The sequence below is a fragment of the Alexandromys fortis genome, unplaced genomic scaffold (genome assembly GCF_014885135.2).
Source record: "Alexandromys fortis isolate MF-2015 unplaced genomic scaffold, M_Fortis_MF-2015_v1.1 scaffold_34, whole genome shotgun sequence".
In the NCBI taxonomy this organism is placed as follows: Eukaryota; Metazoa; Chordata; class Mammalia; order Rodentia; family Cricetidae; genus Alexandromys; species Alexandromys fortis.
In genome coordinates this window covers 4,650,737-4,676,085 of record NW_026067933.1, presented here as the reverse complement: position 1 = coordinate 4,676,085, position 25,349 = coordinate 4,650,737, and the positions used below count along the sequence as shown (strand labels likewise).

Here is a 25,349-nt window from a genome sequence, read left to right as displayed (position 1 = left end):
ACCCTATTCCCAGCCTTCTGTAGGCACCAGGATAATTTATCCAGACCTTTTCAGGAAAGCAGTACCCACTGAATAATCCAATGAGGCACTCATGCTCCTGGTATGACTTACACCCTCTTTCCACTTCATATCTCTGTCTTCCAATTGCATCACTTCAGTGCGCCTGAACTCTCCTTGTACCTCTACTATTCGTGGTCTCCTCTAGACTGTCCTAGCGTCTCTTTCCCTTTACCAAGTCATATAAGTCCACTCAAAGCATCGCACCAGGAAGCACAGGACTGAACTCACCAATTTCATACGGATCCTGTTCTTTTATTACCTGATGGACAATGTAAAAAAAAAATAACTTAGAATATTTGTGCACAAAGTTTGAAATTTTTAACACCAGGTAGGAAGTTAAATCTGATACTTTGCTCCTGTCATTCTGTCCTGACTAAAAGAGAATGTCCTGTTTTCTCACTTCTAGTGTTGAGAGATGTTTAAGATGTGATGTGGGAGTGTCATATATCAATATGTTGATTTCATTGGTTAATTAAATAAGGAAACTGCTTGCCCTGATAGGTTGAAGCATAGGTGGGAGGAGTAAACAGGAGGAAGAGGAAGTGAGGTAAGACTCCTCAGAGAGACACGAGATAGCTCTGCTCTCAGAGACACACACGATGAAGCTCCGACCCAGGATGGATGTAGGCTAGAATCTTCCTGGTAAGCGCACCTTGGGGTGCTTACACACATTATTAGAAATGGGCTAGTCCAGGTGCGAGAGTTAGCCTGGAAGAGGCTAGATATAATGGGCAAGCAGTGTTTAAAAGAATACAATTTGTGTGTTGTTATTTTGGGCATGAGCTAGCAGGCGGCTGGGGTGCTGGGGACGCAGCCCCACCGCCGCTCCTTATTACTACAGTACACCTTCCGAATGGTTAGGTTAAATTAAATCCATTTGCAAGTACTTAGCTTCTTCTTGATACAATATGTGTCTAGGACAAATATATTCACATAATAAAACAAACTAATATTGATTTTTAATATATCACAAAATTCTTAAAGACTATCATCAATGTGAGGCAATATGTTGATATAACAACATATCACAACCATGAGAAATGATTTTGTCAGTCCATTAACTAAGTAGCTTCTTTATAAGGTAGTCCAGAGTGTGGGCTTTAGAGTTAGGCAAACCTGGCTAAGTACCAGTAGATCATTTACCTGCCAGTGTTCTTCAACATCTTGTCTGATTGACAAAATGGAGCTCAGTGGGGATTTTGCAAAGAGTGAACAAGTGCTGTTTGTTGCACTTGCATAAGCATTTTTGATGCCTCACCCTTTTCAAGTCCCTTCTAAAGTAGCCTAGGAACTGCAATTAGAAGTCACCTGCTTCAGTCCCTCACTCTCCAGGGCTTTCCTTACTGATGTGTATGCATCTTTTTACTCTGCATAAGACCAATCAAATAAATATATATAGAAAGGTGAGCAATCCAGGGTTAGGCATAAAAGCATTTTATAAATCTAAAGCACTATGATATTATTAGACCACAAGTACAATTTGAGAGTTCACTCGAACATTTATAAGACTGGAATGAGCCAAAACACATTCTGCAGATCCAATCTATATCCATTTGTAGCTAAATGAGTACTTAGTCCTTGATGACCCTGAGTTCTCTGTCCAACTCAAAAAAAATGCTCTCCTTTGTTTTGGGTTGTCCTTATTAATTAATATGAACAATGACTTTTAGATTTACTTATGGTGTTCATTGTTTATGCATTTATTAATCTATACATATAGCAAATAAACTTACAAATGAAATATCAGAAATATACCTGGGCCTATGCATTCATATACTGAGAAGAAATAATAAAAACATAATTTTTGTCAACAGAATTCAGACGAGTAAAAAAAAACAATACAAGTGTAATACAAAATGCAGAACACCGATTTAGACAGAATTGAGAGAGGCTTACAGCAGTCATGGAAAAGACATTTCATAGAAGAATTGGTTTCCTATCTGAGCCATACAGGTAAAGATAAAGTATGTTAGGGAAGTCCATGATGTGACCAAAATCAAGAAGACCTAGGGCACATAGCATATTACAGACTTTGAATTGATCATGACTGTCCAGGCTGTGTAAGAAAGCATTAAAGTTTTCATTTATGAAAACGGTTACAAATGGAAGACTTTATTCTGTAGAGGCTGAAGAATGGCCATGCAGTTTCCCAGTTAGCTGCATGCACGGGTGCCCAGAACGATGGCGGTTTACCAGCCTCTCTGATGCATGGACTGTACGCGTGGAAGTGATGCACACTTCCTGCAGTGCGACTGTGTGAGCTGGGAACGCCAGCAGACGAGAAGAGAACAGCATCATCTGGCTGCCACACTTGGGGCTACTATTCACATTTGTGCTTCCTAAAGTGTACTGCTCTCCTATTTCGTACAGCAGGTTAGTCGTTTGCGCACTCTAACACAAGACACCAGTGCATGGATTGAGCCATTGCTTTCTTATAATGGTGGTGTGAAGAAGACAAGTCTTCTTGGCATAACTAATGACCTCTGACCTCCATTTATCCCATAGTGAGTTATAAATGGTATGCATGCTACTGAGTTAGATGGTCGTGTCTTCCTGAAAATAAGGGCCCTGTGGGTGAGTGTCATTTGGCAGGATCATGTTGACTGAGGCTAGGAATATGAATTGCTGGGTTTACGAGAGAGCAGAAAGAAGCCTGTCTGAGACAGTACTGATGCTCTGCCTCTTCTTGACCATGGATATGGTTCCATAACGGTTAGCATGCTGTATATGTACTAAGACAGGGATGTTACAGACACCGCGGGAAAGCTGACTATGGAAATGAACTTGGATCTGCTTGAGTGTACGAGATAGAGTGTACTAGGAGAGCAGCAGTGGAAAGAGAGACCAAGAATTATGTGACATCTGCCAAGACTTCATGCGATTTGGACTTACCCTGGATAGTAGGGGGGTTGAAATTACATGGATAAAGAGGCTGCTCTGAAGGAAGACTTTAAAGGACAATTGTGCCTGAATATACTGAATTGCGTGCAGGAGGGTCTGGCTTTCTCACTGGAGGAAGAAGCCTCGCCTCGCCGCAGTGATAAAGACCCTGTGTAACAACATGCAGAGCCGGGAATCAGGGTGCTGCTTTGTCGGTGTGTACTAAATCAGTCGTCTAAGTTGCTCTTCTTTGTTGGCAAAATGGAACTAATGATGCATACAAAGTGGAAAATAACCGTGGAGAAGAGGGCAAATGCGTGTTTGGGACCTCGGAGGCTCCCATGAATGAATGCACAGAAGCCTGCAATTACCATATTAAAATGGAAAGCATTAGAACATTCAAGGAGATGTTCGAGATTCTTCCGTATGTCTTTCTTCTGGGATTTGCTCGGGTAAGGAACTGTGCTCGTAGGAAAGGAAAACGCACTTTTAAATCACAGGATCATATGAATGAACGAACGCGGGTGCCAAGCAACATGGCAGCTGGCAGGATATTTTTAAAGGCAGACTCTTTGTCACTGAAGAGTCGGTAGTTTTAGTTCTCATTTCTTTACCTCCTTTGACACATCTGTAGGAACAGGAGTTCAGACGAAGAGAAGCTGTGGTAGCACCCTGTTTAAGAGTCTCTTCATGAGATTTGGTCCTCAGCCCATTTTCTGTCAGCCTTCCGAAAATGGGAACGCAATGCATAAAAGTTCTCAGGCTCCACAGAGAATTCTCCTCAGTGATGGCCTGGAGTTTACAGCTGCCTGTAGACTTCTCCATCTGCATGTCATGCGGGCATCTCTAACTCAGTACATCCGAAACCAAATTAGTGACCCTGCCACACTGTCGTTCTGCATAGCCTTCCTTCTAGGTTAACACCATTGCCAACTTCCCCGTTATAAAATCTAGAAATACTGGTTCTTTTATTTTCCATCCCGTAACCCCAATGCCAACCTGCTGCTAACCTGCATGTATTCACACTGTAGACGTCTAGTCCATGTTATGGACTCTGTCCCTTGATCCACACTATAATGGTCGGTCTGGTTTATGCGCCCCGAGCTCTGTGATTCCATCGTTCTGGTGGAGGGTCTTTCTTTCTCTCCACAAGTGGGCAGAGCTGAAGCTCCAGAGATCTTCACCTCACTAGAGCAGAGCAAAGCATCCCTTGTCCCCAGGGACTGGCAGGATGGCTGCACCTGTTCCCCGGGCCCCATCCCTCTTGCTTGGATGAAACAGTGGAAGGTCTGAGTCATGCATTTCCTCTTCTGAAAACACGTCAGCAGCTTAACATGGGAATCTACAGAACAAAGCTCTAAGCCCACATTTCACCCACTGGCTTTCCCTGGGTGTTCATTCCAGCATTCCAAGCTGTGCAGTCGCAGTGGACCACAGGTCATAGCCTCAAACCCATGCACAGTTATTTAAAGCTCAGAGCCTTGGCTCGTGGAGTCATTGCCATGAGCATCCTGCTCCTCCTTCTCTCTCTACTCTGCTCGAGGACCATTAGCCTGGTCCAACCGCCGCCCCCCCACTTTCCTCCTCTCCCTGCTCAGGACAACCATGCTCACTGCATACACCTTTATTTACTTTTCCTGGGGTTATCACAAGCATCTCTAACGCAGACTTTATCAGTTTTACAACAAACATCATCTCTAATTGCCTTCTCCGGGTCTCAGGAGGGCTTTGAATGGCCTGTTAAACCAATCTAAAAATAATCTCTTAAATGTTTTACTTTAAAACTTGTGATTTTACAAAATAAATAAATAAATCAATAAATAAATAAATAAATAAATAGTAAAAAGGTTTTTAAAAGCTGCCAAAGACAGAGTTAACAGTTTTCCCCCACTGTACCCAAACAGAGCCGTCCCTCAGCTCTCCAGCATTGAATGCGCTTTGTAAAGTTCCTTGCAGTTTTATTATTCCAGGTGCACTGCTACCATAAGAGGCCTTTGTGGACCTCGGCTATAAATGTCATTTGTTCCCATTAAGCAAATGTATTATACAGAAGATGATTGTCTAAATTTATGGTGACTAGTCTAGAGGGCACTAAAGCGGGTAATACATCAAAATACCTGTTTTAAAAAGTCAATTCCTATAATTCGAAGACTGGTGTTTTCCCCCTCCGCTCAACATAAGCTAAGCATGTTCTATGACCGTGCGATACATCAAAAGAGATGCAGCCGGACTTCACAGCTATCTAAACAGTCCGGGCGAAAAGCATAGCTTTGTTCATTATTTGGGTGTCAGAGGTGAAGTTGGAGGACGTGATTTATTGGGGTTTCATCTTTTATATAACTCCATATCCTGTTCTTCCTTCCTCTTTCCTCTCAAGAGCAGAGCCTCTCGTTACTGACCAGACTGGCCTCGAGCTGGAGGGTTTAAGTGGTCTTTCCTGCTTCTTTCCCCAAGAGGTGGAGGTTATAGGCATGTAGCAACCCGACAACACTCTTTTCCTTTTACAAATTGACAACAACACACAAAATCTTCAATGTGGAGGGACTGGAATGATAAACTAACAGAAGTGAGCATGCTTTTGCATCAAATTACACTATTACTTATCTAACATATAAACCAGAAAAACAAAGACAGCTCTTTTCAGTGAAGATGCTGAAAAAGTTACTGAGTTTGCAAATTAGTAATACTGTATCCAGTCATTTGAAGGAGAAGTGTAGACTTTATTTTATACTTTGTAACACACTCCACCCCAACCCTTGTATGGCACATATATATATATATATATATATATATATATATATATATATATTTTTATTTTTTTTATATATATATATATATATATATATATATATATATATATGATCAAATGGGACATATGAAGGCCTCACAAAACCTGTTCTGCTTCTGGCATTTGGTCCTTAGATATGAAGACTTGAAACAAGACAAAGTGTGTGTGTGTGTGTGTGTGTGTGTGTGTGTGTGTGTGTGTGTGCCTGAAGGGCTATCTTTTGTCCTTCACCTACAGGCTGGCCCACAGCTGACTTTTCAGCACTCTCTTCTCTCTGTAGCTGGCTAGCGAGTGAGAGTAGCTTGACCCTTGGGGCAACCAAGGTCCCCATGGTTGTTTTGAGGGCTAGCTGTTCCCCGTACTAAACTAGACAGTACTACAGACATCTTGACAAGTAAGACCCTCTAAAGAAACGCCGTCATACCCATCAAGATACCTTGATGCCTGGTATAGCACAGAACACAGAGAAGGAGGCAGACACCAGAAAAACACTCAGTTTCTCTTAGAGGAAGGAATGGACCTCTGCAGCTGGATCTGGGGCCCTCACTGCACAACTTGCTCATGATGCTGCCACCAGAGTCCAAGGCTTCATCACATCTGGAAGCATAAGAAAGCTCAAAACACAGGGCTTTGAAGGTGCTTCTGCCTTCAAATCCATGCCCACTGTGGCTAGGGCCTGTAGCTGTGTTCTCAGGTGAGGACATCCTCATCCAGTTATGTGGTTCCTCCTTACACAGTTGCTCATCTTTAGGTGACTACTTAAGTATTCCCTCAAGGGTGCACTTCAACCAAAACCGAAACATCTACTTCAGGGGTCCCTAAAGATGGTGGTGGAATGGCAGAGGATGTTGAGAAACATGGTCCTGAGACTGTGGGCTGGATCAGTTCCAATCCTGCAGGCCTCTCCCCATGCCCGCTCCTACCATCCTCATCCTCCATCTTGCTAGTCTCTTCACTGATAAAAGTGCTCTTTTGTATCAAAATGGGCACATATTACAGGACTACATAGTGAGACCATGTCTTGAAATAAACAAGCACAAACCATCATGCTCTAGAAAATGTTTATTGACACCTGTGTTAATTTTCTTTCCATAATCCAAGAAATAAACACAATACACAAAATACAGTAAAATGCACTTTTCCCATTTCAAATAAATATCCTCTGCTTTTGTAAAAAAAATTATATTCTGTGTAATTTGCCACGGTGTATTAATTGGTGAAATAAAAGCAAAACTTCCCTCTAGTTAATCTATCACTTAGTTCAGAGAGTCCCATGAGCACCTCTCTGCAGATAATGTTGTTTCTCTGCAAAATTACCTCGACTTCAAGACTGTTGCTTCTATTTTGCAAAAGGAAAACATAAGCTCCTTGACAAAGCATTTATTGCCAAGAAGAATCCCCACTTGGGAGAAAAAGAGCATCCGAATTTCTGCTAAATCAGCTATGTGTAAATTCCGTAGTTAATCCTTCCTGCAGCCAGAGTTACAATGATTCTTATGTATCACACTGGTAATTTCCAAAATTAGTGGTTAAGGACTTAAATTAACAGTTACGAATGTAATACAGATCCAAGACAGAATTTAAAAGCTCTGATGGTGGAAAAGACAAAAAGTAATGATGCTATATAAGGCAAAATTTTCATTTTCAAATATTGCCATTCATAACATTATAAGAACTGAAATCTACTGAATTATACAGACACAGCACAGACATATATATATATATATATATATATATATATATATATATATATATATCCCTGATAAGTTTAAGACAATGTGTTAGCTCTTACAAGTATTATTAATAAGATTATTTTAGTAACCAACAAAAATCATATTTAGGTAGTCACCAATCTTGAAAGGTTTTTATATATAATCGAATCATCCTCAAAGCAATACATCATCAGGTAATAAAGGTCATTAGTACTGACTAAATTCCTATGTTAGCAGACAGCTGACAGTTTCTAGGCTAGCCAGAGGAAGTTAGGTACCCTTCACAGCAGCTCCAGTGCCACCATGAATGGGTCATGTCCACAACTGCCTGCAGAAATGCTGGCTGGCCAAACTGTGCTACCTCCAAACATCATTGTGCTCAAAAAAAAAAAAAAAAAAGAAAGAAAAGAAAACACACACAGTGCTTCTTAAAGCTATCCTCATGGTTTCCAAGGGCATCAGTTACTGTCTGTGTGTTAACATGCAGAACCTTTGTTCTAGAATATTACTTTAACCATGTAAAGGAGCATTGGTTTATGTAAAGATGTGTTGCTTTGCCTGCCTCAGACACCTGGTTGACCTAATGAAAAGTTAAAGAGCAAATAGCTGGGCGGGGGGGGGGTAGGCAAGACTGGTGGGCAGAGGGAATAAACAGAGAAATCCAGTCTTGAGAGAGAAGAGAAGAGAGAAGGAGAGAGAAAGAGAGGGAGATGCCCAGGGCCAGTCAGCCACAGAAGAAGCTGGAAAAGTAGGACATACAGAATGAAAGGAAGAGAAAGAGTCAAACAGTTTAAATTAAATTATAAGAGCTAGTGAGACAAGTATATAATGAGGCAGAGCATTCATAACTAATAACTCTCTGTGTCCTGACCTGGGGGGCTGACAGTCTGAAAGCCTGCTGCAAACGTTTCTTTGTTTGAAAGAGCAGAAATTATGTGCTTAGACATTCTTTTGAAGAATATCCCTGTGTTTGAAAATTTTTGAAACAGGTAACTGTGTACCCAGAACTCACTAATGCCACAACTTCGTGACTTCCTTCTTTGGCATTCCTCATAGTTCCTCCATCTCGAAGTGTGTGCTGAAGCTGCTGGCCACGGACGCGTGCTCAAAGATCCTGGGAAGGCTTGGCTTTAACAGTTCCACAGAGTGGCATGGTAGGTGCTGGGAAGCCTCGTTCTTCAGAGACAGCATCTGGTCTGTCCCGGGCTCCCTTCGATCATAATATAGAGCCCAGAGTAGAGTAATGGTAAGAATCATGGCCAGGATCTGCGTCACACCAATGGAGATCCCCAGAAACCTTAGCACTTGCAATTGTTTGGTTCCTCTCAAAAAGGAATACATTTTCTTTCCACAGCCCTGTAAAAGAAATAACATAATCAACTTCATGTTGTCTGAGTTAAACTGCCAAAAGTAGTGATTTTAAAAAATGTGAACCAGTTAGTTCATGAATTTTAAGCTAGTGGCCCTCAACCCATAGAGAGTGGTGTGCACCTTGCAAAGCTCCCTTAAGTAATTCTGATCAGTGTTCTTTTGTTTTCCACACACATAGACTTAAATAAAACTTAAATAAGCAGGACTTATTAACTTTTTTATAATGGTAACTGCTTTTCACTTGAGAATTTTAATAAAACCTTGGGTACATAGATTTATAAAATAGCTATAGGAATCAAATATTTGCTGATAATAAATAATAAAGGAATGTATTTTAAAAACAGTTCTTTAGGTCTGGAGAGGGAACTCAGCTGTTAAGAGCACTTGTTTCACAATTATGACCAGAGTTCGATCCAAGCACCCATGAAACAAGTCAGAAGTCCTGTGAGTGCCTGGACCTCCAGGTTCAAGGAAGTGAGAAAGGAGGATTGACAGAGTTTCCCACTTAGCCCCAGGTTCAGGAAGAGACCCTGGCTAACCGGGAGACAGCAGGAGAGTGAGCACCAGATGCTCTTTGCTGGTTTTTGTCGTTAAGCACAGGCTAGTACGCCTGTGCACACTCTTGGGAGTACACAGACAGACACACACACAAATACATAAATGTTTTTAAAGCTTACTATGCATATAAATTTACCATTTATGAAAGGCTAAAGAAAAATTTGCATAATATAACATGAGTGTGTTTGTTGCTTTTAACAGGAAGAACTGAATCTTGGTTAAACATTTCAGATTGTAGTGCTTTATCCTTCACTAAGTATTTCAGAGTTGATCAATGTTTTTATTTAATCTTCAATGCCAAGAATACTGCTTTGAGTAAAACACATAGTGGCAGGAGTATGCTTAGGACCATTTCAGAAGCTGTTGAAAATTCTATTTTAATCCCAAGTCAACACTTACTTAATAATTTTCAATAAGCTAAAACCAGTCACTAAAAATAATTTTAAAGACCAAATTCTTATACAGTAGAATCCAAAGATGTAATTTTTACATGGTGAAGAACAGTGATAGGAAAATCGTATTTTTCATGGTTAATCATTTGTTTCTATAAAAGCATGCAACTTTGATTATACAGTTAAAAGCAGTGCAGCTTGTAGTATATGATAGTCACATGCCTGAGTGGCCCTGTTATAGGCCATGCCGTTGGCACTGTATGGAATGAGCACACACAAGCACAGTACAAAGTACACAAGTGTGCCCGATACCAAAGCTGCTATGACTCGTGATGTGACACGGACAAACGCTGTAAGAAGCACCGCAAATTCATTACAGGGTTGGTGTTGAATTAACTTGTGGTCATTTCATGTTCAGAAACCCTTTAATGTGGCCAAGATTTTCATAACAGTCCATGTGAGATGGAGAATCACAGTTAAGAAGCTATGGTATATGTGTGAAGGACTAGAGTATTATAGCTTTGCAGCCTATATGGTCTGTTTTCCAACTTCATTCTTCTGCCATTGCAATACAGAAACAGATACTGACAGTAGCTAATAAATGGAGGTGGGTGCTGGTAGGAAGTTCTATACACAAAAATGCACCACGCCAGATTTAGCTCAAAGCTAAATCTGCTGACTCACAATCTAGATTTAACCACATTATTTCAAAACAATAAACTGTTACTGTATTATTGTTATTCTTATTCACTGCTGAGCCATAGTAATGCCTCACTTGGTCAGAGACTGAATCGAAAGCATCTACTCTGCCTGCTTTCAGACATGATGATACAAATGAGCAGAGCTATGCTCCTCACCAACTCTGTATACCACACAAAGGGTATTAGTGTGGGTGTTATTGCCATGGTATAACATCTCTCCCTCCAGGTATAGATGTGAAACATAGAAATTAAGTTCCCGTACAGGTCCCAGATATTTGACTTGAGAAAAAAGTTAACAAGGTCACCATTGGTGTCTAGGTTTATGAAAACAACCTAACAAGAAGCTGCATCATATAATTGGAAAGAATTCTAAAGGGAAAGGGGAGGGTAAACAGAAGTAGCAGTTTTAGCTCTTCCGCTCTAAGGATAGGTATTTAGAAAGCACCTGGGGATTATATTAGGTTAAGAACATGACAATCGTAGGTTCTCTAGGACCCAGGACCTCGCTTGCTCTCATTCCAAGCCAAAGGATCTTTTTGCAGCAATGTGAAGCCATTACAGAAATCGACAACTGGTCACAATGCAGATAACTGTAGAGTGCTCATTCCCAACTAATGCGTCCACAACACAAGCCCTACAGCGAAGGCACAGAAAACACCTTGGAAGAGGGGGTAGACAGGTTCAGAGGACTAGAACATCAGCTACAAGGTATTTGTCATCTACATATTACAGGGAGCTGCGCCCATGAAATCTCAACAAAATGGTGTCTTAAAGGACCTGCACAATAACAGCATCAGTTGACACCCCGATGAAAGAAAGCTCACAAAGCCCTACTCTCAGATGAAGATCTATCAGCAATTAATAGCTTCTAAGAAAGAGAGAATCTGTATTCTCCAGAGACAGGCTCTGATAGGTTCTCTAATCCAAAATGGTCAGGCCTAACCACAGGTACGGTTGGGCAAAACTAAATGGACCTATTGTGTTATATTCATACATATATGATTATATAACAATAATAATTAAATATGAAGCTATAAAGTTGAGAGGGGTGGGAGAGGGGAATGGGAAGAGTTGAAGGGAAGGTGAATGTGGGTTGGGAATGATATAAGCCCCGTACTCATGCATGAATAAAAGTAGAAGAAAGAAAAATCATGAAATAGAAAAATGGAGTAAAGAAACAGTACTGTGACTAAGAACTGCATTGTCATCTTCTTGAGAAACCAGTGCCTTGTCTCCAGGGACCTGTGTCAACATAGCTCAGAAGTAATTCACTCTGCTAAAGGGAATTTAATTTTAAATTAAGGTGACTAGCTGAGATATCATTTTAAGAATACATCTTAAAACCCTTGAAAGCTTTTGGTTTCCAGTAAAAGTGATGTAGTGTTTACCCTTATAAAGACAGCCACTTGAACAAAAGGAAATTCACAAATATTTAAATTCCGGCCTCCCTGTCCTCTTTACCACAGTCCAAGAGAACTAGACATGGAATTGGTTATCATTCTCATATCTTATCGGAAGGAAGTTCTTCCATTTGCAAAAGTACTAGTTGGTAATTTCACTCCAATAAAGCATTATTTCAAAGCTATAAGAAATCCCATAAAAGTCGCCAGACACTTTGCAATAACTGCCTTTTCCTGGTAATAAAAACTTTTAAAAAAAAAAAGCCAAAGGGCTATCCATCTTAGCAAAAATAAATTTAAAGTGCTTAAGGATTTACAACATTTAACATCAACTTGTAGTCATGTATCTCTCTGACTTTCTTATCACAGCAAGAGAGATGAGCACACTCACTGGCATGTACAAATAATGTGTAGAAAACCAAGCTACACATCACCAAAACAATTTAAAAGGTTCAACACTATTTTAAACTGTTCTACTAAGATATTCTATCAGAGTCTAATCAACTTTAAAATAATCATGTATAATCTTTATGTGGAACAATGTTGTGCCATTCAGTATTCTTACCTTGAAACAAATAATAGGAATCACTTGTTTGGATTTTGGGAGGGTTAATGAAAAAACACTCAGAATTGTGTCTAGAACACAGCTAGAGCAAAGGGGGTACTAATTTTGAGCTCTGTGTTGGGCTATAGATTAGAAAACTCAACTACGTGCAGATGAAAAGTTTGATGGCCATCAGAAAGTAAATGACAATATTTTACAAGATTATGAAAATACCAAAATATAGCATTATGTCCCCTAACAAATATCGATATTTTAGAGACCTCTGTGGGACTGGGCATGAGTCAGGGACATCTGTGGAAACAGAACTGAGCCAGCGACCTCAGTCAGAGCAGGCCCGAGCCAACAACCTCCATAGGAGCAGATACAAGGCAGCTACTGCTGAGGGAGCAGAGCTGAGCCAGAGACCTCTGCAGACAAGCAACAAGTCAGGGACCTCTGAGAAAGCACACCGAAGCCAGAGACCTCTGCAGGACCAGACCCAAGCCAGGAACCTCCGCAGGAGCAGGCCCAAGACAGGGATATCTGTGGGAACAGGCCTGAACCAGCTACCTCAGCCTAAGCAGGCCTGAAGCAGCAGCAACAACCTTTACAGGAGCAGCTGGAGCCAGTGACTTCCTCTGGAGCAGGCCAAGGGAATGACCTCCATAGGGGCAGATACAGGGGAGCCACCACAAAGGAAGCAGGCCTGAGACAGTGACCTCTGCTGGAGCAAGCCCAAGGCAGCATCTCAGTGGAAGCAGCCCCAAATAAGCAACCTCCATGGAAGCAGGGCCAAATGACCCCAGGGATTGCAGAGTGACCCCTAGGAGTGCTGAGTGATCTCTGTGAACACTGAGTGACCTCTGGGGTGACTGCCTGACTGCACCATGATGAGCAACCATCTGAGCCTTGGACCCACTGGCACCTGGAAGATTGATCACCAGAATCACAACCCCAACTACACCAATCAGAGGAAACAATGGGTAGACATGGTAAGAACACACTCAGTACCACATAGAGCAATATGACACCAACAAAACTAGTGGCCCTACAAAATCAAGACCTGAACACTCAAATAGATGAAGCAGGAGAAAATGACCTAAAAATGAGTATAGGAGAATATTTGAGGCCCTTAAAGAGGAAATTTAAAATTCCCTCAAAGAAATGGAGGAAAAGACCAATAAAAAATTGGAAGAAATCAACAAATCCCTTGAAGAAAATCAAGAAAAAGAAATCAGATGAAGGAAACAATTTAAGACTTGAAAACTGAAATAGAGACAATAAAGAGAACACAATCTGAGGGAATTATAGAAATGGAAATTATGAGAAAATGATCAGGAACCACAAATGCAAGTATAAACAACATAGTACAATAGATGGAAGAGAGAATCTCAAGTTCTGAGAATACAATAGAGGAAATAGACTCATTGGTCAAAGAAAACATAAACTCTAACAAAAACTTTACACAAAATGTCCAGGAAATATGGGATACCATGAAAAGACCAAAAATAGTAATAGAAGAAGGAAAAGAAGTCCAACCAAAAAGCACAGAAAATAGATTCAACAAAACCATAGGAAAAAAAACCTTCCCCAACCTAAAGAAAGATATGCATAGGAGGATACAAGAAGCTTACAGAACACCAAATAGATTGGATCAAAAGAAAGAAAGAAAGAAAGAAAGAAAGAAAGAAAGAAAGAAAGAAAGACACCTCAACCACATAATAATCAAAACATTAAACATACAAAATAAAGAAGAATATCAAGAGATGCAAAGGAAAATGGCCAAAAAACAAATAAAGGCAGAATTATCAGAATTACACCTGATTTCTCAATGAAAACAAGCTTTATCCAGACATTAAGAGACCATGGATGATAGCCCAGACTTCTATACCCAGTAAAACTAGCAATAACCATAGACAAACAAAATATTCCATGATGGAACCAGATTTAATCAATACCTAGGCACAAACCCAGCCTTACCCAAAGTACTAGAAGGAAAATTCCAACCCAAGAAAGTTAGCTACATCCACAAAAAAATCAGTAGCCCTTCTTTACACAGATGATAAATGGGCTGAGGAAGAAATCAGAAAAATATCACCCTTCACAATAACCACACATAGCATAAAATATCTTGTGGTATGAGCTGTATGACAAGAACTTTAAATCTTTGAAGAAAGAAATTGAATAAGCCACCAGAAAATGGAAAGATCTCCCATGCTCCTAGGTAAGTAGAATTAACATAGAAAAATGGCAATCTTACCAAAAGCAATCCATAGATTCAATGTAATGCCCATCAAGATCCCAAAAAATTTCTTCACAGACCTCAAAAGAATAATACTCAACTTCATATTGAAAAAGTAAAACTCAGGATAGCCAAAACAATCCTGAACTGATTTCTTAACCCCTGCCTGTAAAAGCCAAAGTGCTCTTCAATATTTTTCAGAAAAGTGAAATCACTACCCAAAATGTTTACCTGGCTTCCTCATCAGAGGGATAAAAGTTTATATAATTTAGAAACAGTTCTTCAGAACCATTTAAATTCAAAAGTTTTAGTTTCAGACACATGGAAAGTTAGTATAGATAGATACCTCCCTTTATCGCTGAAAAAAAAAATGTGTCATATTCTATCAGTTTCTTAGGAAATGAGCAGAAAACAGACTTGGGTGATGGGGGCTGATCTTTGTCTCTGTTTCACATATTGGGGTTTAAATATGAGTCTTCAATTCACAGGAAAAATTAGTATAGGCATTTTAGTATTAAGTTAATAGTAAGTTTTAGAATGAAAGGTGAACCATTGAAGGATCTGAATTTTCAATTAAATGGAAAAAGTGAGTTCAAAAGCTCTATTGTGCAGCACAGTGACTACAGGTAATGATGCATTAAAAAGCGAAGCATTTGGAAAATATCCATGCTGGTGGCTCAATCCTTTGAAATGCAATAGATCAATTACTTCATTTGTACTCCTTCAATAGTCTCTGAAACTTAAATTTTGCCTATATACTTTTTCTTTTTTGTGTCAAGTCTCTCTTCCCTTTAAAATAATTCATTTTAGGCAGAAAGCTCATAGGAGAGGTCATATTTCTTTTCAAATATGCAGGTAAAGCATAACAGAAGCTGCACAGGTACAATCTGTTGGCTTCATATTTTGGCAAGTTTCAGAAAGTCAGTGTTGATATTTTTCAACATCAAATCTAGCCTTTAAAGGGCACAGTAAATTGTATTATCCGGGATTCACTGGGAAGGAGATACATGAGTGATATATACTGTTCTAGAGTGAGGTGGACCTTGGAAGTCAGTAGGTTTCCTTTCCGTGTTTTTGAAAGCATGGCTGAAAATTAATGACATCAGCAAAGTGTCCCAGGAAGACTTCTGAGTAGTGTCTTCCACACAAGCAACGACGGCCAAGCAGAACCAGACAGATTCAACTTTTTCAGAACTCTAGGAATTAGCCAGAGGTTTGCAGCAATGTGAGCAGCATTTATTCCAGAAAGTACCGAGCTTTCAAGAAGAGAAAAAAAAGCTTTGTGGCATTTGGCTGTCCCCTGTTCCATCTGTCTTCTTGACTCTGCAATGGTCTTGAGAACCAGCAGTCTACAACAATGGTGGATGCTGGGCACAAGAGAGCAGGATGGAGATGCCTTTTTAAAGCCCCATTCCTAATGAGAATTGTCATTATTTGTCAGATCTCGTGATTCCCTGGAACTCTAGGCTGTCATGTGACCCTAGAGTCCACTCACTGCATCAGTTTTGCCCCTAGTAGTGTCCACCAAAGACAAGATTGTCTACTTGTCACAGAGACTGCTCGACGGGTTGGTGGACATTTGTACATTTTGTGGGGAGGACCAAACAAACGCTTAAGAGTTCTCACAGCTGGAGAATGATGAGTCCATAGTGTACTTGAAAGAACATCTGTCTACTTTGGAGGATCTAGACAGTTACACACATGCCCAAGGTTGGACATGAACTTGATAAAGACCCAAGAAGGCCCTGAGATCTCATTTCTCATTGACCTTGAGAGTCTGTGAGTCTTTGAGACTAAGAGGCTTACTGGCTAGGGGTAAGTAAGGCTAGAAGACTTGTTGAATCTAATCAGCTCAGGAAATCTGTTTATTCATTAACTGACACCAACCTACTTGAGCAGGGACTTCAAAGGCCATTCATAACAAATATATATATATATTTTGTATATATAATATATATATTTGTTGTATATATAATAACACAGACCTTACAAAATTAGTGTCAAAAACTTAATAGGTTAACAAGCAACCACAAGAAACTTTAAACATTTATGGCACAGAGTGGAGGACTTCTTAAATTAACCAAAATGTCCAGTTGGAAGGATGGAAAGCAAGGAAAAAGGAAAGATACATGGAAAGGGAAGGGGAATGAAGGTAGGAAGGATGGAGGGAAGGGATGGAGGTAAGAAGGAAAGAAAAAATAATTACAGGATATGCAAGAAAAGAAGAAAGGCTCACATGCATAGCAGAAAAAAAGTTTTAAGGGAATCATGAAGTGTCATATCTAACAACATTCTCCGTGTCATGAGTGAGTCTTATCCACACTGCTCCTTCTTCTGACTGCATCTGAGACATGTCAGACTAGCCTCAAAGTAATTTACAATGTAGCTGAGAATGGCTTCTACTTCCTGAAATTAGAGCTGTGTGCACCACACTTGATTTATGTGATGCTGAGGACCAAATCCAAGGATTCCTGCCTGCTTCGTATGCGCTCTTCGGACTGAGCTAAGCACCCCGCACACCTAGCTCTTACCTGTCACTTCTGCACCGGAAGTGTCTTGCTAAGAGTGTGAGTTGGTCCTGATTCTGTGCTCAGTCCATCCTTTTCCATACAACAGGGTCAATGTTGCTTCGCTTTAACCCTTAATGCATATACCTAGTTCCTTCTAGCGTTCCAAACACACATCCCTAGCTCCTAGTAATCTGTTGAGGTTTTTGTTGTTGTTATTGGTCATGGGGAAGGCAGTATTTGTTTGTTTGTTTGGTTGGTTGGTTTTCAAGACAAGGTTTCTCTGTGTAGCCCTGGCTGTTCTGGAACTCACTCTGTAGACCAGGCTGGTCTCAAACTCACAGAGATCCTCCTGCCTCTGCCTCCCTCTCCCAAGTGCTACGATTAAAGCTGTATGCTACCACTGCCAGGTCACTTAGTGATCTTTTTCTGGATTATGCTCTTTTGTCAGTGTTACATTGAAAATGATAAAACTTCTTAACTTGGAAAAAAAACTTAGAAAATGCCATAGAATTTTAAGAAAAGCAAGGCAATTATAAGTGAGTTTGCATCCAGGTGAGAAATAACCTTTTTGTTCACTCAGAATGTCTAATATGAGTTTGTATTGTTTTGCCATGAGACGAGGTGTATTTCCTTCTACACCAGGAGGCCATGAAAAGACTTGATCTCCTCTCTGCAGTGAGAACATAATTTACCCAGAGAAGAGATCCTACTGGAGTCTTCTACTTTTCCATCGGTGTGCCTACCTTATCACTTCGTTTTGTTCACCCTTCAAACATTACACAATTTTAGTCCCTTAAGCTTGCCCCATATAAAATTATATTACACTTTCTTTATCAAAAGCTTCTTAGAAATATTACCCATGGGGTATTCCAATGAAACACAATGAAGTGGCATCTCTACGTACCAGCAAACCAGATTACCAAATTCTGCCAATGTGCAATGTCCTAACCTGGGCTTCTATGTATTACATCCCACTAAGGTATTTTGCTGAGAGGTTTTGAATTATACGGAGGAAAATACATCTCTAAACTGGTTAAAATAACCTTGAAGATACTTTTTCTAGACACATTTTTAAGCTGTACACATAAAATTCCACTTGTGAAATAGTACTTCAGCATTGTCCTGCCTTTGAGAACTTAGAGTATTAACTCTCTCAGCATCCCGATTATGCAGAAAAGCATAATCAGGGTCTGTCAGGAAGCTCAGAGGCAGCAGGACACTCAAGGACAGCAAGCAACTGGTGAGCATGTCTGCTTGTTTTTCCCTCTTCCTTCACCTTGACTTTTCAATTCTATTTATATTTCATTATTATTAATACACAGCATCTTATACTCTGTGTTAGAGCCTTTATTTAATAAAAGGCACAAGGTATGAGCATATAAATAACAGCACAGATTTCTCCAAGGTGCACACAATTTAACACGTCTCTGATGACTCAGAACAATCTTTTTTATCTTGCAGGATAATAAACATTATGCTGAACACCAGTGAATCATGTCCAGAAGCTCTTAAAATTAGATGTACAGATTAACTGTCCGTCATTCCTCAATGTGCGGTCATTTTTCTCTCCTTTTTTTTTTTTCTCTCTAAATTTGTCACAGAAATAGCTCCAGCATTCAGTTTTGGTTTTGCACCACTCCTCTCGGAGTAATTAAATCGTAACACAACCCTGAACTTATTTGGAGTCACTGAAAGACCATTTAGTTTTCCAGTGGAAAACTGAATTGTTGAAAAGCAGGACACTAGGTCTAGATAAAACAATTGGGGTATTCGCTTGCAGGGTCTGTCCCTGTTCATAGATGTATAATGGTAAACCCAAACTTCTTTCGAGCAAGGAATACAAATGGTAGACAAAGATGGGTTTCATTTTTCTCACCATAGGAAAGAACGGAATTTCATTTATTTGATTATTTGCAGTTAAAATATTCTTGAGTTGACAATACTTGAATATGTTTTCATCTTAAATAGAGCCGTTTTGAGCCCTACGCTAATAACCTCAGGTAATTCAAAGGTATGAATAAGTCTTCTTGGCTCACCTACTTTCCTTGCTGCAGTATTAAAATTCTGGTCAACTATTAGCCATAAATAACAAGGCTACATTTATGGGGGAGGGAACACATGAGTCTCTGCCTTTCCTGCCATCTATTGGAAGGCACGTCAGGATGCCTCATTTCATTTGAGGAAATTAAACACTTGAAATTATTCTCTGATCTACCTCCAAAATGAGTTTCTAAAATTGGAAGATCACTTGTGGCTTTTCAGTACTCCATATTCTCAGGCCACCTCAGAAAGCCAGGCAGGCCTTGAAAGGGTTATGAAGATAAAGTATAAGTAAGATCTAGGTGCCAATATATGCATAGCAGTATTGATATTTTTATAATTGATTTCTGATGACAAGCATGTCTCTCAAGTTTGAAATGACTGTGGTAGCTATCAGTACAAATATATAATCTTCAGCTTTAATTCTTTTTTAGAATCTAAGAACTGAATGATAACAGTTTATGAGTTCATATGTGTTTAACAGGTTGGTCAAACATTCTTCACTAAGAATTTTAAACTCAACAGGGAAATAAGTGCTTCCTCAAAGAAAAAACCTGGACAGCATGCACTAAACCAAAACTTTCTGACCTCTACAGAGGAAAGTTTATCCAGGCCCAAGAAACATAACAAAGAAGTTATTTTATTTATTATTTTTGAATGTATGGCAGGTCCTCATATCTCACTGAAACATCATAATGAATCATCACAATGTCGAAAGAATACAAGCAACATTACCAAGTGTAAAAAAAACGCTCTTGCTGCACATTTTGCAGTTTTACCAAAACTGCATATAAAGAGACCAGAGTCTAACAACTCAGCGGGCACACCCAGCTTTTCACAGCAGAGGAGGGCCCATGCCTGCCTCATGCTAAGATTTATGTGTAGACCCCACCTAACGTGATTTGTCCACCCTTGCTGTTCAACTACCAGAAGGGGAAAAGGAAAAACTGCAGCAAATCAAAATCTGTAACGTAGAAACTCCTCGTTCAGTCAGCACAAAATAACATAGCCAGAGGTGCAGAGTTTTCTCTTAGGATGAGCAAAATGAGGGCCACACGGTGAGCTGAAAACTTAATTGCAGATCACTACTTTTTCTATTTAATTCAATAAACCCATTAATAAATTGCTGTTACTGGCATCATTGGCTACCATTATGTACTGAAATGGTGTGTTTTTTATATGCCAAGTGGTGTACAAAGGATTTGTGTTTACCTTTGAACTGTTCGTATCTTATCTAACATACAAGAAATCTGAGGTGTTCTAACAAATTCAACTTCTTCGTCATGCATTCAACACCTGAGAAATCTAAGCTTGGACTCCTGGAGCAAGCAGACTCAAGTTTGGTCACTCACAGCCTGACAACCTGAGACCAAATCAGCAGCTCTCTTCCTGGGCTGCTTTTCCACAAAACGCTGGAAATACTGAAAGAATTGTCTTAGAGCTTTAAAGAGTCAATGGTTGCAACATCCTGACTCAGAACATCCTGGAAGCTTGTCTATTTGAAAAACTCAGTGTGTCTGTCAGGATTTCCCCACCACTATCCTAAAGGTGGCAGTGCGTTTTTAGGCCGAACATGAAAAGGCACTGCAGAAGCAAGGTCTCATGAACTTCTGCTCTCCTAGCTCCTGCCCTCTCCCTCTTTCTTTCCCTCAAGGTGAGGTACAGCTAGATACTAGACTTCTGGTCCTCTGAAGCAAGCCATAAAACCTAAGAACTTCTTTTCTAATCTCCTACCTGTGGAAATCTGTAGCAGCAGGCAGCTTGGTCATCCCAACCGTCCAGAACCAAAATAATCACACAGGAACTATATTAATCAAATCACTACTTGGCCCATTAGCTCTAGCTTCTTATTGACTAACTCTTACACATTAATTTAATCCATCAATCTGTGTATCGCCATGTGGTCTACCAAGTAAAGTTTCCAGTGTCTGTCTCCTGCAGGCCACATGGCTTCTCTCTGACTCTGTCTCCTTTCTCCCAGCATTCTGTTTAGTTTTCCCTACCTAGCTATATTCTGCCCTGCTATGACTCAAAGCATTCCTTTATTAACTAATGGTATTCACAGCATACAGAGGGGAATGCCACATCAGAAAACCAGTGACGGGTGTCCAACTCCACACTGAGGTGCCAGGGAATATGAGAAAGAGACAGAGGAATGAATCTGAAACGGTCTTGCTAACATCCTCCCTCCCTGGCTGATCATCACTAGCTCATATCCCTTCTGTCTGGACATGTTTCTCCACTACTCCACACCTCATTCATTAGATTTGAGGCAGCAGTCTTCTCTAGGAGTTTGGGTTTTCCTTGCTTAGGATAACTTCTTGTGTAAAAGTTCTCTTGAGTAAGTGTTAAGCTACATTACAGTAGTGTCAGCCCTGACCCTTTGCTTGGCTGAGAAAACAGTTTTGTACTTCGCAACACTTGGCTAAGGGCAACCAACCCACAACATGCACACAGGCCTTTCTGGAATAGGCTATGATCCCATTTTGCATCCTTTCCTTCTGCCCAGGGCCCTTGAAGAAAGTAGGAGTAACTCTGAAAGACAGGAACCTAAGACGGCAAGGTTACATCACAACTGGCCCCTGAACAAACTTGACCACAAAGCTGACTGGCAGCCCAAAGCAGCAGGCTTCTCCAGGAAAGAGAAACCAACTCCTACCTCATTCAAGCTATTGAAGCAGTCTTTGTATTTAATTGACACCCACAAAATCCACATCTCTAACTGAGTTTTGCCTCCTGAACTCCTTATTGTCTCCTGGGTTTCTGCATCAACCTGTACCTCAACCACGGCTTTCAATGCAGCATTTCAGCAATGGGACTGATAGAACCTAATCACCTCACCCCCTCAGTACAGGGTTCCTCTCTCCAGGATCCAAATCAAAGCCAGCAGGCTTGCAGCTTCGCTGCCATGACCCCCAGTCTGCACCTATCCTTTCTGCTTTTGATTTGAAGTGCCTTTCGCAATTGTTTGCTCCAGTTCATTCTCAGTGCCTTACACCGATTCCTAGCCCTTGTAATCACACGAATTATCCACCAATCTCCTTCCAATTTCCTGCCTCAAGGCCTGACCTTCACCTTAATTGCCTGCTTCATCCCCTTCTTTACAACACCAGCATTATGATTTTTATGGACAATCTGAAGCTATTGCTGTGTAACATACTTTGGGGGGGGGGACAAAATACAATAAAGGCTTTTGATGGCACTACAGTCTGCAGGCAAACATTGCTAGTCTCTACTAATAAAGCAGAGGAGGAAAGTGGTCTTTTTGAACAGTGAAGAAGGAACAGGAAACTCCCCATTGAACTCTGTCAAGAAAGACAGCGAAAGAAAAGAACAATGCATTTGTATACCTGCGGCAAAACTGCCAGAGCATTTCCAGGCCAGATTAGATCAAGTGAAGCCTGCAGATAAAAGCCCTTCCCTGGGCCCCACCAGCTACAAACAACCCAAACTGGTCCTGCAAGGGGCTTTGATAAAACAGGCAACACCCCAAGCCAGAGTCAACCTGATCCTGCTGACAGTTTAGAGGGAGATAATGAAGTCAGAAGAAAAGCAGGATAGAAGATATCTGAGCTTATATAAAGAACCCTGAGAAAGAAACTTCTTGGGGAAATTCCATCTAAATAACCACTGAGCCTGAAAAGCCGCCTACCATTTACCATCTGGGCAGGGGGGCTCTCTGTGTGCTTATCTGGCAGTGGAGATTCATTATTAATAAATCAGTATCCCACGACTACTTTGTCCTAAGTTTCCCTTTCACAGGAATGCCTTAAATTTGTGAACATGCTTGCTTTTGACTAGGCAATTACAGACTTGAGTATAAGATCTGTGTGTTAGCAGAACTTACGAGGCTATTCATAACAGCCGCTTCTCTGTGCACCACGCTGACAGCCCATTCTCTTCGCGTGCCGTCAGTTCTAACTGTGTACCAGAACTTAGCTGGAAAAGGCCTCTTCTGCCACCTGCCAATCAAATGCTTTCTTCACGTGGAAAACACCTACTTACCCTTTAGACTGAAAGACCCGCGAGATACCACCATCACCATGTGTCCCCCCCCCCCCACTGCACAACTGGAGTACAAAGACCATGGCAACTAAGGATCGTCTCGTCCATACCAGCTCCCTTTTGTGCCCTCCTCCAAGAGGATCTGAATCTTACTTCATCTTCTAGACCCTGTATTTCCACCTCAGCTCAGAAATGAGGATGTCATGTCTGAAAAAATGTTTCCATACACAGAAAACACTGATCGTTAGAATTAGCCGACAGTGTTAACAGGAGAGGGTTGTTAATGAACAGAAGCGAGGGTAGGGACAGCGCTCAGGAAAACAAACAAAAAAAAAGAAAAAGAAAAAGAAACGGTGTGATAATTATCCTTCAAGTTCAGAAGAATACAAAAGAGATCGGCAAGAACAGAACAGAACCACACAGCAACTCAGTGATGATGAACCGCAGGAAATCATAATCAACCCACATATCATCCAGTACTCTACATGAGACAAGAAGGCTTCAGACAGCACTGATGAGCAAATTCTAGGTTATTCTTAGTTCTTTCCCACTACTCCATGCCTGCCTGTATGCCCCGATTTTAGCAAGATTTCTTCTGTTCCTAGAGTTCCCCCATTCTTCATATCTCATCCTTCACCCCCTGCCCCCTTATGAAAGTCTGGTCGCATTGGTCTGCCATCAGCAAGAATTCTATTGGCTCCTGTTAGCTCCAATCTCCCTTGCTCCTAAGGTTTCCTTTAGGTAACTTTCCATTAAGTGATGCTCACCTGCTCCTTAATTAAGCCGTGGTTCCTGGTCCCTGGTCCATGTTGGATTTGCTTATCTATACACAATAGTCTTTGGCATGTTCTCTGTGTCCTGAAGGCCGAGGAACAGAAAAAGGGGTGCACACCTTCACTTCCTCACTTGCTGCCCTTTCTGACTTGCTTTCTTCCTAGGTGGTAGTGGGAGAAGAAATAAACTACTATGTAAAGCAGTGGTTCTCAACCTTCCTAACGCTGTGACCCTTTAATACAGTTTGTCATGTTTTTGTGACCCCCCCAACAATAAAATTATTTTGTTGCTGCTTCATAACTGCAATTCCGCTACTGTTAGGAATTATAATGTAAATGTCTGATATACAGGATATCTGCTCTGCGACCCTTGTGAAGGGTAGTTTGACCCCAAGGAGGTAGCAACACACAGGTTGAGAACCACTGTTTTAAAGTTGTACATGGTTTATAGCAACATAATTGCCAGGGAGAAAGATCATTGACTATTTGAGATTCATACCCAACACATGAAATGTAGAAAGTCTAAGGGTTTAAAGGGAAAATGTCCCAAAAGCACCCTGCCACGTGAAGGGTCTCGCTCTGTACTGTCTTACACACAGTGCTGCGTCACTGAAAACATTATTATTCATGAGAAATAGTCAGTGTATTTTAGCAATCATCTCTCCTTTAACGACAAGACATAGAAATGTGTCTCTAGACATGTTTCACTTGACTTTCTGTCCATCTTTGCTTTACAATTTGAGTGGATCCATCTGAGGTAGGGCTGCTATGAGCCTGGTTGGCATCATCTATTTTTCTTGCGGTGGAGCTCTAGAGCCTTTGGGTTCCCTTGAAGGGCCTGATTGGTGCCCATCTGAGATGAAGACTACAGTTATTCTCCCTAACAAAGCCCCTGAAAGTATCGATGGAAGCTTTGGCTGCTGCTCAGCGGCAAAATGCACACAAGGTCCTGAAAGCGAGTTTGTTTGATGGTGTAACTTGTAGTTCTTCCAAGAAAAGCCCACACCCATGGCAGCAGGTCTGGGATCCCGGCGCTGTGAAACTTTCTAACATCCTTCATGTATTTTCTGCTCCTCTTGTTTGTTTTCTCCAGGCCAAGCCTAAGCATTGCAGGCTTCTAGTGGGGAAAAGGTGCCATGCAGCATGGTGAATCTCACCAACGTCAACTCTGAGAAGGAGATACACAGCATGCTAAATCTCACCAGCTTCAACTCTGAGTTTGAAGCTTGACTGAGGTCAGGTCTACCAGGCAGCATTTGAGGGCATGATTACACAGACACTTTTCAAGAATGGGGTACCAGGAAGCCAGTGATCATTGACCAAGCCTGAACCTTGACACTTGCAGTTTCCTCAACAAAACATACTCTTCACAG

General features: G+C 40.8%; 1 protein-coding gene across 1 annotated transcript in view; it reads right to left on the bottom strand.

Moving 5' to 3' along the window:
• Positions 1–6,772: 6,772 nt before the first annotated feature.
• Positions 6,773–25,349, bottom strand: part of Tspan12 (tetraspanin 12) — a 70,292-nt gene continuing 51,715 nt past the window's right edge. Inside the window, exon 8 of the mRNA XM_050145895.1 lies at positions 6,773–8,796. Coding sequence (XP_050001852.1) covers positions 8,491–8,796 — 306 coding nt within the window. The 3' untranslated portion in view covers positions 6,773–8,490. The remainder of the gene's footprint in view (positions 8,797–25,349) is intronic.